The sequence below is a fragment of the Hordeum vulgare genome, chromosome 4H, assembly GCF_904849725.1.
Source record: "Hordeum vulgare subsp. vulgare chromosome 4H, MorexV3_pseudomolecules_assembly, whole genome shotgun sequence".
Lineage (NCBI taxonomy): Eukaryota > Viridiplantae > Streptophyta > Magnoliopsida > Poales > Poaceae > Hordeum > Hordeum vulgare.
In genome coordinates, this window is record NC_058521.1 from 94,428,368 (window position 1) to 94,444,868 (window position 16,501).

Here is a 16,501-nt window from a genome sequence, read left to right on the forward strand (position 1 = left end):
CCAATATGGGCATCCAGGTCCCGCTATTGGATATTGATCGAGGACTCCCTTGGGTCATGTCTACATAGTTCTCGAACCCGCAAGGTCTGCACACTTAAGGTTCGACGTTGTTTTATGCGTATTTGAGTTATATGGTTGGTTACCGAATGTTGTTCGGAGTCCCGGATGAGATCACGAACGTCACGAGGATTTCCGAAATGGTCCGGAGACGAAGATTGATATATAGGATGACCTCATTTTATTATCGGGAGGTTTTCGGAGTTACCGGGAATGACGAATGGGTTCCGGATGTTCACCGGGGGGGGGGGGGGGCAGCCCACCTCAGGGAAGCCCATAGGCCTTAGGGGTGCCGCACCAGCCCTTAGTGGGCTGGTGGGCAAGCCCAAAGAGGCCCCTGCGCAGGAGATAAGAAAATCAAAGAGAAAAAAAGGGGAAGTGAGAAGGAAGGGAAGGACTCCACCTTCCAATCCTAGTTGGACTAGGATTGGAGGAGGAATCCTCCTCCCCCCCTTCGGCTGAATCCCTTGGGGCTCCTTGAGCCCCAAGGAAAGGCCCCTCCCCTCCCACCTATATATACGGAGGTTTTAGGGCTGATTTGAGACAACTTTTCCACGGCAGCCCGACCACATACCTCCACGGTTTTTCCTCTAGATCGCGTTTCTGCGGAGCTCGGGCGGAGCCCTGCTGAGATTAGATCACCACCAACCTCCGGAGCGCCGTCACGCTGCCGGAGAACTCATCTACCTCTCCGTCTCTCTTGCTGGATCAAGAAGACCGAGATCATCGTCGAGCTGTACGTGTGCTGAACGCGGAGGTGCAGTCCGTTCGGCACTAGATCGGAGCAGATTGTGGGACGGATCGCGGGATGGTTCGTGGGACGGTTCGCGGGGCGGATCGAGGGACGTGAGGACGTTCCACTACATCAACCGCGTTTATTAACGCTTCTGTTGTGCGATCTACAAGAGCACGTAGATCTGAAACCCCCCTCGTAGATGGACATCACCATGATAGGTCTTCGTGTGCGTAGGAAATTTTTTGTTTCCCATGCGACGTTCCCCAACACACCACATCTATATTTTGTTCTACGTAAGTTAGTCACCATAAATGCTTAGGAGGCTGCAACCTAAACAGTGAACCTTCCTCACCTAATAACTTGACTAGTTTCGGTATCGAGGTCATAAATTGCTGAGTCCCTATGGCTCATAGATTACTTCAACACCCCAACAGGTACAGGTACGCCCGACACAGGTGATCCAGAGGGCACGCAGCTGGCGTGGCAGTACGATGAGGAGAATGACCGCTTGTACGTGAACTATCCAGAAGACTGAGGTGTGGTCGTGATCGTGGGCAAGCATGCGGGATAGCATAGCCTTTTTCTCATGTTATGTAGTCCGTAGCGGAACTACCTTGTCTGAATAAATGTGTGGATGTAAACTCTCATATTATCTATGTGAGATGGCAAACGATTCCCTATTTGTCATTCTTTAATTATGTATGTGCTATGTTTATCTTGCTTGCGAAACGCATAGATGCGCTTCTTTCCATTTTGGGGCATCACCCCCTAAATAGGAAAGGACCGCATCTTAGTCGTTACAGAAAAGCTACAACCAGAGACGACGATGTTGCAACCGGCGACGAGAAAAGTTGCGGCCGGACGATGCAACCAACGACGAGAAGAGATATGATCAACGACGAGAAAGTTGGGTCGACCGCTCACAACACGACAAGCTGCAACCGATGATCGATAATGTTACAACTCGGATTATCGACAGCTTCAACCGAAGACGACGGAGATTGAGGGCTGGCCACCACACAAATCGCGAAAGTTGCAACCAGTGATGAAAAAAGCTTTAACTTGCTCGAAAAAGGCTTTGGCTGGTGATATAAAAAGCTTGAACCAGCGGCAATGAAACGCAAAAACATGCAGTCATTGACACAAAAGCTTCAACCATATATTTGAAAATCTTAAACTAGAGACCGACGAGAAAAAAGTTAGAGCGGCGAGCCGTTGATGACATGACATTTTCTATGCATTAATGGTATTGCGGTGGATGTTGGAGCCGACACCCCCGCCACTGCTGCATAGGGAGGGGCGGACCAATGGGCGTCGATGTTGCAACCAGCGAGAGGTGCCGATGTTGCAACCGACGAGCGACGGTAGCAAATCCCAGAACCGCTTCAAGCTCTCCGTCGCTCATGCGGGTTTTGACAGGGATGCGGCGGCGTTCGTTGCGACCTTCAAGTTTTCATACTACGCGAAAGGAGGAGGTGAAGCGATGTGACGGCTGACAGGGGCAGAATCACACGGCTCGCGTGTGGTAGGCCCAAATTTAGACCGACGCACTGGCCTATCATCGTCGCCAAGGAAAAAAGTATATGAAATTACCGATTACTTGATCAGATACTGATTATATATATTTTTAAAATCCAACAGATAATGATCTAACAGACAATCCAAGTAGCGCCCGCTGGTTCTTTTCCTCTCGGGCACGCGACTAGAAACCCTAGCTGCCACCAGGAGAGCCCCTTCGCCTCGTTCCTCTGGCGGTTCCCTTTCGCCGGCGACCTCGATGGTCGGTGGTGAGGAGGTTTGCCGGATCTACATGTGTGGATTGTGTAGCTTTAGGTTAGGCCCTAGTAGCTTTTTTGTTCCGGTTGTTCATCGTCTTCCCTTCGGAGGCGGCGATAGCGACGCTGGATAAGGAAGGAACAGATCTGTTCCCAACGAGGCGATCGGTCCTATGGTTGGGGATGAATTTGGAAATCAATCTGTTCAAGCAAGGATGGTGTGGCGGCGGCGTCATCCTCGTGGTGGACCTATGTCATCGGGCTCCGTCGTTGCGATGGTGCTTGCTCCAACGCCGTTGTGGAGCTTGGAAGGTAGTCGAGGAGCGGGTGTAGATTATGGTGTGCATCTATCACATGTGAAAGACGGAACTTGTGATGGGTTCGTGGTTGATGGATAACAGGTACGATTTTCTCCTTCGACGTCTTAGTCGTGGTAGGGTGCCAGATCCGAAGATCGATGGCGTGTCCGGGGTGTTGCCCCGGCTTGATTCATTCAACGATAATGGCTTCACTTTTGGTGAGTCACCTTGGAGGTCCGTAAAGCTGTATATGAGTGATGGAGCCGCGTCGAGTTCGGGTGAGAAGGTGATCCGTTATTTTTTTATTACTATAATGCTGCCGGAGGAAGGTGACGGACGTTGATGTGAAGCTTAACGATGTTCTCCTATATTTTTAGTTGTGTCATGTCTTTACGTGACTTGCATTTTATTTCCTAATATGAATGAGACACGTATTATCATATAAAAAAAATGATCTAAGACCACTTGCAAAAAACAAAGGAAAAAAATACACATGTTTTTACGGGCAGCAAAAGAAAAAAAGACAATAAAGTAACAAAGCGAGGAGAAAAAGTCGTTTGGAGAAAGGAAAGCAGAAATAAAATAAAATTGTTCCCTGGAGCCAACGGCTTCCCGAGATCTCTTTTTTATCCCCTCCCCCTCCATGGAGTCATGAGTTCACCTCCAGTTCCGCCGCGACCCATCGTGGTCGGCAACCATTACTAGGCTCCGTTCCTCCACGAGACAGCAGGGGCTCGCTTCCAATGCGGCTCCCCTTCCAGTTTCTTGGGCTCGAATCGGGATTCCACGAGCGCGCTCGCTTAGCTTTCTAGGGATTTTGCTAGGGTTCTTCCGTTCAACTCGAAACCTTTTTTTTTCTTGTGTCTTTCTTAGTTTCGTTGCGTTGTTCCCCCACGAAATTGGTGTTTTTCTCTGCTTGTTGCGTGGGGGCATCGGGTTAGAAAGCTGCGTTTTTTGTGCAGTTTCAAGGTGCGGCGACTTTTTGTTGTTGTTCTTCTTCAGTTCTTGATGGGTTTAGTTTAGGGTTCTTGCTCTGTCTGTGAGCCTTCCGATTTCATCGGATTTGATCTGGTAGCTTCGCTCTCTTGCTTCAAGGAATCGAACTCGTGAATCAAATCACAGTTTTAGACCACCCAGAATTTGTGAATTTTGCTTGCCATCTTGTTGCCAGAGAGGCTCCAGAACCATTCAATTTTCAGTTTTTGGCACTTTCCACCGGCTTCTTGGCCTCCAGTAGCTCCAAATTTGACCAAGTTCTTGCTTTTGGCATCATCCCCAACCACAGAACTATGGCCGCCACTGCCTCAGAGCCGGCCATGGTGGAGCAAGTGATCACCGAGTTCTTCGCCAAGAGCCTCCACATCATCCTGGAGTCACGCTCGCCCTATGAATCATCACGCAGCTTCACGCGGCCTTCACCGCCGTCTTCGCCGCTCTCTGGCAGCCAGCCACGGGACAGGTGGTTCAACCTTGCCCTCCGGGATTGCCCAGCTGCACTTGAGAACTTTGACCTGTGGAGACAGAGCAATCTTGAGCCATTGGTTATTGATATTGTGATGCTCCGGCGTGATAATAATACCAATACCACCAGTGCTGAGGGTGGCAAGATCATAGAGAGGTGGGTGATACAGTATGAAACCAGCAAGTCTGGCAGTGGCAATGGTAATGGCAGCAAGAACCACAGCAGGAAGTCTAGGAACATCCCGGCTGAGGATCATAGCTTGTACAGGAGTACATACAAGGGCTCGACTGTGTTATTTCGGTCATTGCATCTGGTTGTCAGGCTCTTGCCAGCTTACAATCTCTTCAGGGAGTTGAATTCATCTGGGAGAATCCGTCCACTTAACCTGTCACACAAGATATCATCATTCGTTGAGCCGTTTACCAGGGCAGAGGATGCAGAGATGAAGCACTATGCATTTGCTCCAATTGAAACTCTGTTTGGCCGCCTGAGCTTGTCAGTTTCTTATGTGCCAGTGCTGGAGGTGGTGGCAGCACCAGAGCCAACCACCCACATGTCAACAGAGCTTATAATGGATTACGTCGGGAGCCCCACAACTGACTTCCTCAGGACCTTCAGTTCCCTGCCTTCAGATGGCATTGCACCTGCTTGTGCTGCAATGACTAGGCGTCACAGTTGGAGTATTGAACCTGGAGCTAGACCATCGGCATCACCATCTCCTCTTTTGCATGATAGTCCTCTAACACGTCTGCATCCACATAGCACAATATCCTCTGGGAAGAAAAAAAGTACAGGATTCGAAGACTGCTATCCATCACCACCCTTGTCACCATCGCCATCCCGTTCCCCTTCCGCTAGCTACCCAAAAAATTCTTTGTTCCGATATGAGAGTGCTCCTATGGTCATTCCCACTGGGAGGGATGGTGGAGGTAGTGGACTGCCTCCTTCTCCATCTTTCAAGGGTAAACACCAGTTCCCATCTCAGAACTACAACCTGACCCCATCTCCTGATGGTAATTCAAATGTAAGGAAGGATCTGGTCAGGTTTGGTGAATTTGAGAATAATACGGCCATGCAGAAGGTAATCACATATAGTAGTTTATTTTATCTTCTCAAGCTGTGAGCAACAGTAGTTTTATTACGAGGTTCTGCTTTTGGATCCACCTCACATTTTTACTGTTGAATTTTCTGCTTCGTCTTTGATCAGGTGCTATCTTTTGATAAATATGACCTGGGATATTTTCATGGACTGAAGTTGACTCGAACCACGAGCAAACTTTATATCAGGGATGAACTGGATGAGCGGGAGTTGGCATTTGCATGGGAAGATAGAGATATCATTATTGATCAACTTAACAGGTAGTTTTCAGCACATTATGCCACAGGACCTAAGTGTTAAAGCTGTTCCTTGTTTATTTATGTCTGATTCCCTTTGCATGCACATGCTCATGAAAACTTGTGTGGTTCTCCGTGTATATAGATTTTGGTATCACATAATGTCTCAAATGCAGTAGCATATATCTTTATCCTAAATCTGGCAATTACAGGGCGGTCCTTTATATTTTAGTTTAGTTAAGACAATTCTTTAGATGTGGAATCTCACTAAGACGGCTATGCCGGTCAGATGCCCAGTGATATGAAAACTAAGGTAATCCCATATTCTGCTGTGGACCATCTTATATTTCAGGGGACCCTTGAAGCAGCAATTCTAGGATAATTCACTGTTATTCACTTTCAAATTGCTTGCTGTAATATTTCGTGCTTCTGACATCGTGTACCAAATTGTACTATTGCATCTTACGGATGTTAAATTAAATCTCTTAGTAAATACGGACCGATGACATCCACCACTACCACTTGTTAGCTTCATGAAGGATAATGAGTGTCTAAGACGTAAGCATTTTCAGAAGGGTTTGTTTTTCAGAAATCAAGATACTACAGTTAGTTCAGGTTATTACTTTTGTAGTTCGTTCCACAATAATAGGGCAATAGTATACTTTTCCAATGCTCATTTAGGTCTATCGGCTTATTTGTTGCACTTACTATATTCAACTGAAGTTGCAAATTTACTGTATTCAACTGAGATTGCAATTTTTTTTTCAGTTTTATATTAGTATTTTCTAAATGAGAAGGCATCATGTTTGCTTAGAAGTAGTAGTATAGATGCTCAGTAGCTACATATATTCTTGTATTTCTGTTATACAATTCAAAACTCAGGACAACCTTTTCCCTTGTACTAATGGCAATATATCAGCAAATAACTCATTTTTCATATATATTTTCATGGTTCTTTCGATGGACTGAACACATTTTGTTCTTTCTATTATCAAGATAAGCTAGCTGACCAATTGCAATATTTATTCTTCAGAAATGTCTGCATCTTTAATAATTTGGGCTGTCTGTTGTTCAAATGAAACAATCCTCAGTCTTGCGCTTGGAGCATAAATATAGAATGCAGTCTTGTGCGTGAGGATGAACATAGAATACACCTGCTCATGTTTGTTCAATGAAATCACTTTTGAGAGACTTAATTTTAGTATTTTCAAGTTTTCTCCTCCTCCTACTTCTCAAGGTTTTCATTATTTCGTAAGTTCCTTATTTCCTACATTAGCTTGTTTCTGTCTCCTTGTTGCCCAGTGCTCGGAGTTTAGTATGTACTGTGGCACGCACAAGTTTTCGGCCTGGCTTTTACTTTTGTCTAGGCGTAGTATGTAATATAAGCGTGTTGCATTCACAGGAATATAAAAATTCCCATACGGGGTACCTTTCAGTGTACATGAAAAGCTCCGGGCCAGTATCAAAGGCAACCTATAGGATTTTTTTTGGCTAACAGTCGGATGTGGGTTAGGCTGGGGGGGAGGGGGCGGCAATGGAAGGTGTTACACACTGTAAACAATTGTTACTAATTTGGTATTATTGCAAACAAGCCCTGATATCTCATCTTGTTCTTAGCCAGGAGCTAAACATTGAAAGGCTGAGTTAGATTAAGCCTATCCTACAGTTGGAGTAATATGCCCCCCCCCCCCCCCCCCCCCCCTGGTTGAGTCGAGTTTGAATTGATTCTGATAAAGTTTCCTGTGGTGTATATATGAGTGGGCAGTGTCGAATGAGGATATATGTTCTTCTATAGTAAACAATGGATGGATGCATTCTGACTCTTCTAGGATTTCACAATGTGCATACCCTAAGTTTAACAACTCAATGAAAATGAAAAAGGTTAATTTTTAGGCAATGAACATGAGATTTTTATGGATGTAAGTACTTGACCATTCCCTTTCCATATCCTATTTGCAGACCATTAGTTATACTAAATGGATATAAGATATAGCGCCAAATACTCATATGGTACATAGGAGCTAAATTACATTTCTGGATACGCCACCTTGTAGTCTGGCTGCAGCTTATCCTTGTCATTCACTGTTTTTTAATACCCTTAGAATATTCGGGATGTGATCATGCATCCTAGAGTGTGATTGGTAGGGTGCATCTCGACGATTTTGGTTCAGTAGTGTGGCATCTTGCTGAGAACCTCGCAATGGTTGGGTGGCCTGCATCAGCTAGCCAGGCTAGAGCAGCAGCTCATATTTTCTCAAAAATAGATCAGAAGCTCATGTCGAGCTTCCCCTGCATGCAGGCAATTTTTTCAGTAAGGGTAATTAAGGTGTAACTAGGTTTATCAAGTGAGTGCTGTGACATGTTGATATTGGGCATATACTTCTAATAACCATGTCTTATAGATAATTAAGTTGGTAGTTGTATAATTAGCATGTATTGATTATCTTTACTATGGATTAGGGCATTATTAGAAGTTGTATAATGTAGGATCACTGTGTTGGGGCATAACATTTAGTGGTTTTAAAATTGTTTCTAGCCACAGTATATAGTTTTAAATTGTATCACTCATGCTGTCCTGCAACTAACCAAACAAATGCTCTTAGCTGCACCCCATAGCCTGTCTTGCTAAACCAGCCTATCCCAGCCCCTAACTGTCCAGCTTGTGGTGATTCAGGAAGCCAATCGCCCCTTAATGATTTTGCCAAACAGGTTGTGGAATAATTTATCCAGCATAGTGCACTATGAAGTTACTCTTTGCAGGATAAACCACTCTTATTCTTTGTTTGCTGTTATAATTAGTTATTCTTTGTAGCGTTTGTTTGGCATTTTACTAAGCAATAAGGTTCTAGAAAGTAAAGCTTATTCCATGCTGACTAATTAAATGTTCTGTTAACTTGATAGTGTTTGGGTAAGTTGATCACTATGCATTTATCCTACTCCTATCCAGCGGCTATACAGACATTATCAGTTAACATGATGCTATTAGTGGTGTAAGTCAACAAGACACAGTGGGAGGGAGCAATGGATTTACCTGTCTTTTCATTCCTCAGATATCCGCGTATCTTGATTCACGGAAAGCTAAACTCAAAATTTTCCAGGGTTGGTATCTCGGATAGGGAGGGCCAAGAGACAAACCAGGACGCTGGAGGCTTGACGACAAGGACTCCGGCTGCAGCTATTTGTGCTCTTCTGCGCACGCTCAAGGCGGCCCCAGGCCTCAGGGCAAGCCGCCCATCAATCGAAGCTCCTCCTCCGGTTCCTCAAGAATCTTCGGTTCAGAGGGTCATGACTGAGGAACAGGGGGACGCCGCATCGACTTCTGCCTTGCTCCAATCAAAGACAGCAGCCGACGCCATGGAGGAGCTAAAGAAATACAAGGCTATCAAAGTATCGATACTGCATCGCGCGAAAGCGCTGCCCCAGGATGATGATGCCGAGACGGGGGAGAAACCCGCGGATGGAGACCCTTAGCGAACATACAGTATGACGACGAAAAGACTTGTGTAGATATGTAGTATAAGCTAGCTGACGATTCCCACCCCCATACCTTAGTTTCTGGTAGCTACTAGGGTGCGGCGGCCGAAATCTATATGTATAAGTTATATATATATGTATACGACAATACCAATCCATCCAGCTGCCCTGAGATGAAGGCCCAGCTATGGGTTTTGTGTAAAGTTGATGACCGAAATGTTTAGCTGCTTTGATCAGATTGTTTTCGGTGAAACGTTTATTCTGTCCGTATGGAGTTTGATGTTCCATGCTGGTAATCTGACTGAAGTCGGATGCAGATCGAGTTTGCCTGTCAAAGACAGGCGTTTCTTTTGTCATTTGGCAGTGCCAGGAATCAGGATTTGGAATTTGGCCGGCGTTCGGCGATGAGCCACTGTACATAGTCCATGTTCACTTTCACCCAGCCCCACATGGCAGATCCTCCCAAGCAAAGAAGTTTTTTTTTAAAGAAAGGACAGGTGTTGTCCGGACACTTGGCAGAAAGGATCCGAAGAGAAAAATGAAAATAACAAGGACGCTGATAAGTCCCGAGCGTTCGGGAATTGCCCATGTAACTTTTTTTTTTGGCAATTTATATTTATTGACCATGAAAAGTTAAGTTGGTAGGCATGGCGATTTCTTCGTTAGTTTGTTTTATGTCAGTGAATTATCATGCTTAACAACTAAACTTGTCATCTTTGTGTCAACTAAAGTAATCATAAAAACGTTTGATTTTCCATGGGCAAATCCTCCGCACCCAACGCGGATAGAAGCAATATCACTCCAAGTTTGCACTCCAAGTTTTTTGTGAGTGTATAGGGCATGTATAATGGATAGTCTTATCTTAAGCTTGTTACTTGATCTATTCTACACTTTATCATTTATCCTACATATGACACTTTTAAGATAACATAATTATAAACATTTTTAAATGATCACACACGGCGAGATAGAGAACACCGTGGCCCGTCCATTGGAGTACGAACTCCATGCACCTCAGGACTATGATATGTGCATCAATCAATTTCAAAGTGTCATTTCGAATCATAGACAGACGATAACTCTGTGTTATGGCTATGTGTTTCTTCCCCTCTAAATTATGTTTGCTGAACATTTTCGTGAAATGGGCTATAATGTTACCATGTCCTTCTCTGGCTATTGTTGTAACTTAGTATATGCTTTGGTGCAAAACAAATTTTCCTTGATGGTTTCTAAAGTTTCTAATTACTATTCAAGTTAGAGTTTAATTTCTTTCTCCTTTGTCTTTATCCAAGATTATGATTTTTTAACTCATCCAAGATTATGATTAGTACTGTTTATTCTTTCCCTTCAGTAAGCTTATTGTTATTAAGGAATCTGATGGCAGTTGGCAGCATATTTTGGTTTCAAGAATACCATTGCAGATGGTAAAACAAATTTGATATGTCCTATTTTTCGGGATTACACACTTAAGTTTCAAGCCTGGAGTATTGGAGGCTGGAAGGGATGCTTTGTTTTGTCTTTTATGTATCGAAGGCGGTTCTGTATACTAAACCGACCGTTGTAAACATCTTATAATAATAGCTTTAGAGGCAGTTACGTATTGTAAAACACCAGACCTATATGAGTACTGTAGGTGGTTTTGAAATCACCTGTCATGCCATGTGTATTAGCGGCGATAGCTTATATGAGAAGTTGAAAATCTAGAAAGGCTTATCTATGATAGAATAATCTTTTGTGTAGTAGTGAGGATGAAAAAGTGAGATATCAATAGAGAGGGCTGTAATTTGAGAATTCAAATTGTTCATAAACCAGGATAGCCGTTGGTTCGAATGTCTCACAAGAATACATATTTTTTAGTTTTCACCGGGGGAGGAGGGGGGGGGGTCCGTCCACCACCTCATTATATTATTCAAAAAGGGGCAAGCCCCCGAAGGATCAGATTACAAAGGGGGAGTTGAAACTCCACATCACCTAGGGGAAAGCGAGCCTCCTAAATAGGCCTCAGAACAGAGAACGAGACATTAATGTGGGGGCGGTCATCTATTTTCAACCGGGCACGCTAGAGGCCCGCGTAGTCCCGACAAGCCTGGAGGGTAACCGCCAGGGACGACGAGCCGTCTCTAAAAACAATCGCATTTCTACGCTTCCAGAGCTGCCATGTAACGCCCAAGATGCGATCCTATCCTTATTTTGGCACGAGGGCCTCGACAGGGATAGAAGCGCATCTCGTGGTTTCGCAAGAATGGATATCATTACAAGTACATGTACTGAAGAGAAGAGTATATGGAATTGGCTTACACTCGCCACAAGCTACATCAGAGCCACATCAGTACAATACAAAAATATCACGAAGAAGAGCAGGGTCCGACTACGGATGAAAACAAAGGAGAAAAGAACGACGTCCATCCTTGCTATCCCAGGCTGTCGGCATGGAACCCATCCTAGATCGACGAAGAAGAAGAAGTATAAACTCCAAATGAACAATTATCGCGCTCACGTCTTAATATCCTTTACCTGTACCTGCAACTGATGTTGGAGTAATCTGTGAGCCACAGGGGACTCAGCAGTCTCATTTCCAAAGGTATCAAGACTAGCAAAGCTTAATGGGTGATGTATGGTTAAGTGGTGAGGCTGCAGCAAGCGACTAAGCATATATTTGGTGGCTAACTTACGAGTACAAGAATAAAGAGGGGGATGATCTATGCATAACGGACATGGACTAGTGATGATCAAATGAATGATCCTGAACACCTACTTACGTCCGACATAACCCCACCATGTCCTCGATCGGAGAAGGAGCTCACGAAAGAGACAGTCACGGTTACGCACTCAGTTGGTAAGTTTTAGTTAAGTTAACTTTAAGTTATCTAGAACAAGTGTTAAACAAAGTTTCCACGTAGCCACATAACCGCTGGCACGGCTTTCCGAAAGATTTAACCCTGCACGGGTGCTCCAACTAGTCCATCACAAACTACCACACGCTGCGACGGAATGACCTCGATCAGGGAAAACCCGTGATCTCCTCGGGTTCCTATTGGAAAACCTCAACCTCGAGATAACCCAAAGCATCCTTGGAATCCCTCGCACAAGACGCTCGAGAAAGGTAAAACAAATCCAGCAAGGCCGCCGGGCGTGTCGACAATCCCAATAGGAGCCGCGTATCTCGTTCTCAGGACACAACGGATGAGCGACGCGTACAGTAACTGAAGTCCCGGGTTGCCCCAGGTAGCCCGCACAGTGCTCTAGTTTGGGACCAACACCATCAACACTGCCCCCTGTATTATGTTGAATTACTCCCCAGGTAGCGCTAACTCCCTATGTTTTTCACTATTAACAAAATTATTATGTTGGGAAAATATAGTACCAATGTTGGGCCTTGCGAGACGAGCTTTATCCCAAAACGAGAATCTAGGGGGTCCCATAACAACCCCAAGCATGTTAGGAGCGCTCATTTATGGAACATAACACAGGTAGCCGAAACTAAGGGGGCAAAGGTGGAACAAAACACCAGGCTAGAAGGCCGAGCCTTCCACCTTTTACCAAGTATATAGGTGCATTAAATTAAATAGCAATTAATATGGTGATATAACAAGGAACCCATGTTATCACATGGAAGCAACTGCACCTGCAACTAGCAACACTAACACAAGGTTAAGCAAGCGGTAACATAGCCAATCAGAGGTTTGCTAGGTTGTGATTAGGTTGAAGGTTTTCATGGCAATGTTGAGAGGCTGATATTTACCAGGTGGTAGGCAGCGAGACATAACGGTAGAATCGAAAACAACTAGCATGGCAATGATATTAATGTATCTTGGGAAATGGTCATCTTGCCTGAGATCCCGCTTGGAAGAAGAACGACTTCGTGAAGTAGACAAACCGATGTAGTCGAACGGGTCCTCACTTTCCGACACGCTTGCGGAACTCTATCGAGACGAAGCAAACCGAAAACAAGAATCAACACACACCACGCGATGCACAACACAAATTATGCATGAGCGGTTTCATTTACGCACGGTACGACATGGCAATTCACACAATCAAACACTACACGTTAAGTGAAGTTCAATATGGAACGAGTTGCATATTGACGAAACTCCACATTCGAATTATTTAGTTCACTCTTGTTTAGGTACACAACAATATTAAATGTTGTTAAACATGGCAAGAGGTGAAGCATAATTAATTTACCTATCTAGGCATTTTAAATGAGGTCAGAAATGACATATATCATCTCTAACATGACCCCACACGTTAAATTAGAATTATGTCCAGATCTGAACTAACACGTTTTAATATTTGTTAAACAGAAAAATAAATAGGTTCACGTTATTCTACGCGTCGTTCCAATCAATTTACACATATGGAACATCTCCAACGGAGTTACGGTTCAAAAGATATGATCGTCGCTAGATATGATGTCATGAACGCAATATGTATGCGAATGTCAGCCACAAGCATTCCAAACCAAAAAGGCAACAACATAAAATGAAACTACATGAGATTCTAAGCAAGTTTCATATAGGACACGATCAAAACGGAGCAACGGTTCAACAAATACAAGCTACACAAGAAATAGTCATAATCTGCCAAAAACAGCAACATGACATTTTCTACATCCCAAAACAACAAGCTACATAAATCTAAAATGCTCAAACAAGGCATGAGACAGTAGTTGGCAAGATGCACTTCAACCCCCTCCTAAGAACATCTAGCATAGAAGCATGCATCACTAGGAAAAGAACTCACAAAATGGCATCTCGCACACAGTTTCAGACTTGGAGAAAATAACAGTTTTTGACAGTGCAGTTTTCGATCTGAAGGTATATTGACAGCAGCAAAACTATATGCTACAAGGCACGAAATGGCATAAAAATTTACATAATACTATAGAATATTATGGACTACAAATAACTTCATTGAACCAACCTCAAAGGAGCTGTAGAGCACTAGGAAAACTCATGGAAAGACAGCAACAAAATATAACAGATTTCAGACTTAGAAATATTTCAGCATCTCCAAATCAGCACTATTTTCTAGCATGTTGACAACAAGCAAACAACACCTAAACATGGATTTCTGTTGCAACCAAAATTACCAGGGGCTAGCATACATATCCAAGGGCATATCTCTAGTTGACAACTCATTCATATCATACATGGAATAAATCCCACAAAATAGACAAGATGATAACATGGCAGAAATATCATGCATGCTAACTTGCTCAAAAGCTAAAACTAAACGCACAGTTAAATTATATGGATTTTTCTGCCCCGAAAACATATATAACATGAGGGGTTCGAAAAAATAAAACTAACGCCATCCATATATGCGAGAATATGTCCTAAATACGACATAGCAAACAAGCGACAGAACCTACATGCAAAAATACAAACAACTACTCTAAAATACATGGCAAAGGGTCCCGAACAACATGAATATTTTATTTATGGGATTTGAACAAATCGGAAACGCGCAAAAATAGCTACGGAATAATTCCCTATTAGGACAGCGCGCAAATCTAGGAATACGGCGGGTCAAACCACTTCAAACATGCATGCAAGTTGTAAAATCATAATCTACACGAAATTCTACATGAGTTACATATATAATACGTCGCGATGCGATGCACGGTTTAATATCCACGGGCGTTTAAAAATCTAGCATTTTCTGAAATTAATAAATCCGAAAAATCCTAAAAAATATTCTACCGGGCCTAATCCCTAACGGGCCTAAACAGGGCATCACAACTTAGCAATCTCGCGCCTGGGCGAGGGATAGGGCGCCAGGTCAGCTCACCTCGTGGGCCTGACCCGGTCGGTGGAGAAGGCAGGCCGAGCGACGGGGCGATGGCAGGCCGGCTCGGACACGTTGGCCGGCGCACCTGCAGGGCCTCGGCTCGAGGCGGCCCAGGGAGGAGCCTCGTCCCCCAACCGTCGTGCACGGAAGCGAGGCCTCGAGCCATGGCGGCACATGCTGGAGGTTGAGGGGCCGTGGCTGGCGGAGGCCTCGGGACCGGCGAGAAGGCAGACTCGGTGGGGATCGGACCGGGGCTTCCGGATCTGCTGGCGGCGGACGGTGGCGATTCCCAAGGCGACGTCGGATGCACATGCTGGCGCCAGGGGGGCTGCGGCTGGTCGCTGGACGAGGTGGCGGAGCACCTCCCGGGCAGAGCTGCTGTTGCTCCGGCGAGGCCCTCTGCTGGCCGGCCGGCGGCGGGAGGTGCGGGATCTAGCGGGAGTGGCTCGCGCTAGGGGCGGCGCGAAGTGGGAGGCAGCGCTGAAGGCTGCTGCGACGACGGCGGCGGGGCGATCCGGGCCCGGACGGGCCGGATCTGGGCTTCGGCGGGCCCGGCGGCGGCTGGAGGAGAGAGGAGCGCTCGGAGTGGCGGCTAGGGTTAGATGGGGCGGCGCGGATCCCGAGGAGCTAGGGTTTGGTTGTCCAAAATGCATGGAAGGGCCTATTTATAACAATGGGGGCTAGGTTCAACAGTTTTTCGCCCCGATTTCAACCGTGCGATCTAAATCGGACGGACTCGAACGCGGGGATGGGATAAGTGGCTGTGTAGAGTAGGCTAGCCGGAGATGAGAGGGTAATGGTACGCGTGTGACACGTGTTTAAAACAACGGAAAACGTCCGACGACAACCAGCGACGGTGCCGCTACGGTCGACCGTTCGGGTACCAGACGGACTCCGATTGCGACGAAAACTGGCAGGCGGCCTACCTATATAAGAATAAGACCGCACGTCAAGTTTCAACCCAATCAGAGAAAGTTTCAGCACATGTGTGTGTGTGGTCGGGCTCAACACGGTCAACGACGAACACGGAGAGAACCGGCAAATAATAACGGATGCAAGTTTTGAAAACTGGCGGCAACGGGATGCCGATGCAATGCGGATGATGCGATGATGCATGCAGCAAACAAATAATCACACAACAACCACATACTAAAGGGGGAATCTTCTGGAGCGTCGGTCTCGGGCTGTCACAACTCTCCTACACTACAAGAGGATCTCGACCCGAGATCCAAGGATGAAAGGGGAAGAGGAAGAGAAAGATCAAGAGATAAAACTTAGTTGCTTCTTTGACAACGAGCCAAACCAATGGATCTTGAAGGTTGCAAAGGGGTTGAAGAATGATATGAGAAACAAGCAAAAATTCACACAAAATTTCGGCAGCACTTCGGTAGGAAAAGGGGACAAAATTCGAAACAATGGAAAGATCTTGAGAAGATTCATAACTAACTAAACTGAACAAGGGAACAAAATGATCTTGAAAAGACAAAATGATAGATTGAAGATAGCAACATCACAAAGCCCCCGTTACAAAGAATAGAAACTAGATCTTGGAAAGAAGGAACGAAGA

General features: G+C 45.2%; 1 protein-coding gene across 1 annotated transcript; it reads left to right on the plus strand.

Annotated features, from left to right (window-relative positions):
* The first annotated feature begins 3,472 nt into the window (after nt 1-3,472).
* LOC123447997 (autophagy-related protein 13b-like) lies at nt 3,473-9,391 on the plus strand. Its single transcript, XM_045124755.1, has 3 exons — nt 3,473-5,410; nt 5,537-5,688; nt 8,763-9,391. Exons 1-3 carry the CDS (start codon nt 4,157-4,159, stop codon nt 9,133-9,135), a joined length of 1,779 nt encoding a protein of 592 aa, XP_044980690.1. The 5' UTR covers nt 3,473-4,156; the 3' UTR covers nt 9,136-9,391.
* Nucleotides 9,392-16,501: the final 7,110 nt, after the last annotated feature.

What these genes read in the sequence shown, in the direction of transcription:
- LOC123447997 (XM_045124755.1), top strand. Translation starts at nt 4,157, where the DNA reads ATGGCCGCCACTGCCTCAGAGCCGGCCATGGTGGAGCAAGTGATCACC. An exon ending in ATAATACGGCCATGCAGAAG is followed by an intron (nt 5,411 to 5,536) that starts GTAATCACATAT and finishes GTCTTTGATCAG; the next exon opens with GTGCTATCTTTTGATAAATA. An exon ending in ATTATTGATCAACTTAACAG is followed by an intron (nt 5,689 to 8,762) that starts GTAGTTTTCAGC and finishes AAAATTTTCCAG; the next exon opens with GGTTGGTATCTCGGATAGGG.